The sequence below is a fragment of the Ustilaginoidea virens genome, chromosome 5 (genome assembly GCF_000687475.1).
Source record: "Ustilaginoidea virens chromosome 5, complete sequence".
NCBI lineage: Eukaryota > Fungi > Ascomycota > Sordariomycetes > Hypocreales > Clavicipitaceae > Ustilaginoidea > Ustilaginoidea virens.
In genome coordinates, this window is record NC_057320.1 from 2,298,749 (window position 1) to 2,304,745 (window position 5,997).

Genomic DNA, 5,997 nt, shown 5'->3' on the forward strand with positions numbered 1-5,997 from the left:
ACCGTTACGACTCAATTACCCAACCCCCCTGACCCTGACGCCTTGACGTCTCGCTTCAGCTGGCCTGGTTTTTTTTTTTTTTTTTTTTTTTTTTTTTTTTTTTTTTGCCCCTTTTGTTTCTCCTTTGTATCGTTAATACCCATGGGCGACAGCGAGCTTTGATACGCTATACTTGGGCCTCGGTGCACTGGAGCCGGTACTGTGGTCTGCGCACAACCATTCCCCCAACGTCTAGCTAGCAGAAATAGGTAATAAGTGTGGGGGTGAGCGATGTATCCTAACAATAGATAATAGATTCATGCTGGAACAATGCACGTTGATTCAGATGGGCGGCAGTGCCAGTGACGGAGAACACACCGAAACAATGCCTTTGCGCCAGTCGTCACAGCCCAACCACAACCTAGTGATGGAGGTCGGGAAGAAGACTGACCAGACAACTTCTCCTGGAGTATGCACGGCACCACGCCAGCCAGCTCCTAAACCAAGCCTGGGTGCCGACAAGTCGAGTCCATACGCCCAGTCGACACCAAGCTCAAATCCGCATGGCGAACTTGGCCGACATTGACCATTTTCCCGGGGAGGGGGGGATAACCTTGTCCGTGTGGTTCAACCAAGGCCACGAAAGGTTTCCAAAGATGGTGTCGTGCACGTAGCAAGCCCCCACCCCCGCCAAGTTCAACAGCAGGCGCCGACATCGCGTTCGATTTGAGCAAGTTTTATCGCGACTACAAGACGAGGGAGAAGTCGTTGGCACCGCCGCGTCGTCCCCATGAGTCATCAAAAGGGTATCAGGGCGAAGCTCCATGGCCAGTAGCGGCAACGCAACGAGAACTAGAGGCTTGAAACGGAGCATCGCAGCCTATCGTGTGTCGGAAGCCAAGAGTCTGAAAGTCAAAGATATGGCGTGCCATCGCCCGTAGAATCAGGCCATAATTCCCGTAGCTCATTCTGTAGTCCGACGTGCTTTCCAGTGGTGTTGAAATTAAGTTGCGGCTAGGATGGCGGCTAGGATGGCGGCTAGGATGGCGGATGGCGGATGGCAGATGACGCCTCGTTTTGAAGTGCAGAATCCAGGCAGATGCAAGGTGGAAGTCAATCGGAGGTGGGGCGCCAAGGCCCTTTTTTTTTCCCCTTGGTTTGGGGGGGCCGGGGGAGGGCGGGGAGGGGAGGTGCTGGGGGGGTGTGTGTGTTGTGGGGGGGGGGTGTTTTTCTTTTTGGCTTCGGAGGCTTGATATGGTGATGAGCCAGGTGGGTGGGGGAGGCAATGTGTGTCAGGCAATGTGATGTGTGTCCAGGCACTCGGTACTCCGTAGTTACTGTGTGTGCAGGCACTACCACCACTCCGCACACAGTAGCTCTACCGTTGGCACGCACGGTACACGAAGCCCCCAAAACGCCCATGCAAACAACCAATGCCGACACCATGCCGCGCCAGTGAAAACTCAAAGCACGACATCTACGCCAACTAGCAACGAGAACAAAGGCTTCAGTCTCACGCCTTCCCAAGCCAGGAACGGAGTCCCCGCTCTGTGGCCTAGAGGAAGCGCCTGGCCAAAGTGAATATGCCCTCAAGTCAGGTCATGTCAAGGAAAGAGGGTGGAGCATTGCGCGGTATGCATGCACGCCTTGAGCTTATAGGGAGGTGATTCATCCCGGGAGCATTTGCTACACCCAAGCCCGACAAGTTAGTTACCCACACAAAAGGAACAACTATACCCTTGGTGGCACGTCAAGCTTCTGACAAAGGTCCTAGTGACAAAACCGCAGACCCCTTTGTGGCGGCAGACACTGAGCATCAAGTTGATGTAGTGCCGGATGAGGTTTAACCCGCGTTCTTCTCTCTATGCTAAAAAGATTGGAAGAAAAAGAAGAAGAAGAAAAAGAAGAAAAAGAAAACAGACGAGCACGTATTGACGGCGGTGGCCCAAAAAATGCAAGGCGGGGAATAACAACAACAACAACAACAACAACCGCTTCGAAATCCGGAGCGAATGATTTCTGAATCACGCCAAGAATCTTGCCACCGCCAGCTATACTGTGCGCATGCATGCATGTCGTCGTCGTTTCTCGTCAGGGTCGTTGTCGTCGTTGTCGTTGTCGTTGTCGTTGTCGTCTTCGTCGTCATGCCTGCTATTTGCACTTGTAATCCTCCCCAAACTTCCATCAGAGGAATATATCACCGCCGGTGCCATTGACCCAACGCCGCCATGCCTCTTCGTAAGCCATCTCCAGGTCGTTGACCCATCGCTGGGTGTCGAACAAGCCGCACTGCCACTTGTTATCCCACAACAGTCTTCGAATACTGGCCAAGCGGCCCTTGGCCTGGGCATATCCTGTCCCGTTCGCTGTATATGTCGCGCCATTCGCCAAAGCCACTGCTCGCTGTTCGTACTCTTCCTCGCTGCTGGCGATGAGTTCGGCTGCGATTTGTTCGCCTTCGACCGAACGGGGGAGTGCTCCCCGTAAAATGGACGCGGCCATACGAGAGCACATTTTGTACGCATATCGCGGCAGGGTGAGAAGCGGAGTACTCGACCACAGTACATCGGCAGCTGTGGTGTGCGCGTTGCACTCGGGAGTGTCGAGAAACAAGTCACAAACCCTGGCTCGCGATATATGCTGGCTTTTTGGAGCCACATCGGTGAAGAAAATTCTGTTTGCGACTTCGGATCCCGCCCAGGCCCTTGCAGTTGCTCGCAAATTACTCTCGCCAGGTTCAGGAAATCGTAGTAACCACAACACCGCCCGCGGGGCCCGCGACAGAATCCGCAGCCAAGATCGAAACGTAGTGGGATCAATCTGTATGCGCTCCGTCAGCATGCCGGACCCTCCTTTCTGCGAGGACCAAAGTCAACAGTAAACCGGAACAAAACAGAAACCCACCTTGTAGAGCTGGTTAAAGTTGCCTAAAATAATGGCATCATCTTCCAGCGCTGGGAACAGCTCCTTCCGCATCTCCCACCTCTTACGCTCGACCTCATCCCAGGTGATGCCATTCTCACCCGAGGCACAGGATTGCGCATGGTCGCAGCAGAAGAATGTATCACGGCAGAAGATCACGTTTTCCGAGTACATCCAGTCGCCCTTCATGCCTTCGTTGTCGTCGCAAAAGAGGTCCTCTATCGAAATATTATCTCTCCAGGGGCGGAGAGTCGTAGCTGGGACAGCCGTCTTATCGGCAAGGATGTAATCACACCACTCTGCGCCTAACGTACCAGCGAACCCCATGAATGACATCTGGATCGGAGCTGGCCTGGCGGCAAATATCTCGTTGCGTGCGCCACGAGTGTAGCCGTTCAGGTTAACCAAGATATGAACGTTGTCGCGTGAGATTTGGCCAAGTAGTCTATCTGGGGACCAACTGCTGACATCTCGAAACACCGGTGCTTCCTTTTCAATCTGCAGCCGATGAACGGACCCATCGCTTGCAGTTGTGGCATAGCAAATTGCTCGTACTCGCTTTGTGTCGTGAAGGCCGAACGACGATTGCATCCTTGCCGCATGTTAGCTTCAGTTGCATGAGGGGGTGAGGGGAACCCAAACAGCAAAACCAAAAATGAGCTGCAGAAACTCACAAATGTGCCAAGGGATGATTATTAAAATCCGAGGAAATATATCCCACGTTCAAATGCGGGCGGGGTGGCGAAGGCGGCGGATAGATCATCGATGGTATCCAAGGCGATCGAAGCGTCGAGCATGATATTCGGAGAGCGTTCCGTTGCGCTATCACCCGTATTTGGCTTGCGGATAACGGGCAAGTGAAGGTATGAAAAGGCAGGACGGTGGGAGCGGATGGGACAGTCAGGCTCGGGGGTAATCTCGGCCTGACATACCGCGATGGACCATGTCTTCCCGTCACATGCAGATCTCTGTACCAATTTCTCTGCATCACCTTGGCGGCGCGCTCTATCAAACGCACCAAACGGGACCCTTCCCAAGGTTTTCCAGCCCATTCATGAAGAGCCTCATCCAGCTTGAAGGATGGGTCCTTGCACAAATGCTGCAGTTGTTCCATCAGTCCGCTTATAGCAGAATCGTGTAGTACGCCTAGCCCCCAATGGCATGCGTCCCTCAGTTGCTGGGTGACAATTTCAACCACGCGTTGCGTGAGGCCGCTGCCGCGTTCGCTGGCTTGAACATCAACAAGCCCCCCGTTAGCATCGACGTGCCATCGGTCAAACCTTCCAGACTCCAGCAGAACGCCGCCACGACCATGCCAGTTGCAAACAGAGTTCAAGGCCGTGAAGAGTCCACATACTGCCTCCGCAAACTCTGGGTTTGCATGTACTGCACGTCGATAGTACAATATTGCATCGTTGATTCGCCCCTTGTCTTTGATAGCGTTGGCAAGATTTGTTAAAGCAATGTCAAACCTGCCGTCGCAAGACACTGCGCGCTCGTACATTTGTATGGCTAAATCCAGTTGACCAACATCTTTCAGTAAGCTGCCCAGATTTGTGTGAAGATGAACGTGGTTTGGATCGAGGCGAAGACCGTAGTTGTAGTACGACAAGGCCAAAGCAAGACCACTCCCGGGGTTGATTCCAGGTATTTGCGTCTGCGATGAAACTCTCGTAGCCTCGAGGGATGACGTTGCAGGCAATTGCTGAATTCCAGCCAAAAGGATGCCAACATTATTGGCTGTAGACGGGCTTTCCTGAAGAGATAAAGACAGATAGTACAGAGAAAGTATATCCCCCACTTGCGAGGAGCCACGGAACAAGTATGAGTTGGAGCTGCCACTAGACATGGAGTCCTGCAAGATTTTAGCAAGAGACAAAAGCGAATTGCTCGTTGTCTGCACTGCCGCGCGCTTCGAGAGACTGTTGCGAAGGAATACCAGACCAGGAAGCTCACCGCTGCTACCGAACACCAGACGGGAGGTGTGTCTAGCCTTCTCCGGAGGGAGCATCGGTAGCGCGGGAGTGTGTGTCCTGTTACCCTCCGCTATTTGCTGTCCGTCTTGTGCTGTTAATGCATACTGGATACGACAGATCAACTCTTGTATATTAGTGACCTGCCGCCCTATGCTGATCAATACGGCTTCTTGAAACGCTTCTGCTGCGCGCTGAACGTCCCTCCTACCATACAGTATGGTGCCTTTGGCGTGGACCAGGGCCAAAATCCTTCCGTTTTTGAGTCCTGGTAGCATATAGCCGCTAGATCCAAAACCTGCCGAGTCAACTTCCTGGCACTTGTTTGAGTGACTCAAGCCGGCTCCGGCGTTACTGGACTGAATCGGCACTTTGTCTGTTCTAGATTCGGACGTGATCCTCTCGGCATCTCCGCAAGCCATTTCTTGTGTCGTGAGACGCAACGCTTTCTGAACGGAAGATATCACCTCTACAGCTTCGCCGCCGCGGTTTTTGTACAGATGAGCTACCAAATGCTCGGTAGCATCCAAATGGCAGGGCTGCAGCTTGACAGCCTTGAGCCAGCTCTGCTCAGCCTCGGCTTGGCGATTGAGACAATACAAAGCCGCACCCATATGGGTTATGGCTTCGACATGACTAAAACGTCGGCTTTGCATTAGCTGCTTCATATGCCCGTGTGCAAAGATGTTGATATGTAGCTTACCACTCATCTACTTTAACAATCCTAGAGAACCACTCAAGTGCCTCAGCGTACCGTTCTAGCCCGTATTGGAGGCAGCCTCCTATCAGCATGCCCTCAACCCATTTCCACTGATATTGTTCGCATACGCTGCTCAAAACATCTAATGAGGCAAAAGCATTTGAGATCGGCAAAGAGTAATTCATATGTTTAGAAGCAGGAAGGGCAGGAACTGGTATAGCCGAACTGGAGTTGCTTGGCTTGCGAATTGAGGCGGGTGTATTGAAAATGGCGTGGGCCGTACGGTGATAGAACTCAGATTTATCTGGCGCCGGGCCAGTATCCAAAGTGAACCGTCTTGTCCAGTCAGATGTGCAGCACGGAAAACTGTACGTAGGAGACTGACTCAACAGTCCCCCTGCTAAAACTTGGTTTCCTTCATTC

The 5,997-nt window shown here is 52.7% G+C and overlaps 1 protein-coding gene across 1 annotated transcript; it reads right to left on the reverse strand.

The window, feature by feature from the left end:
• Window positions 1–2,163: 2,163 nt before the first annotated feature.
• UV8b_06436 (uncharacterized protein) lies at window positions 2,164–5,759 on the reverse strand (the record flags this gene model as incomplete). The annotated part of the gene is made up of 5 exons (XM_043143933.1): window positions 2,164–2,799; window positions 2,884–3,493; window positions 3,576–4,756; window positions 4,841–5,510; window positions 5,578–5,759. The coding sequence occupies 5 exons, from the start codon at window positions 5,757–5,759 to the stop codon at window positions 2,164–2,166; spliced, it is 3,279 nt and encodes a 1,092-aa protein (XP_042999868.1).
• Window positions 5,760–5,997: the final 238 nt, after the last annotated feature.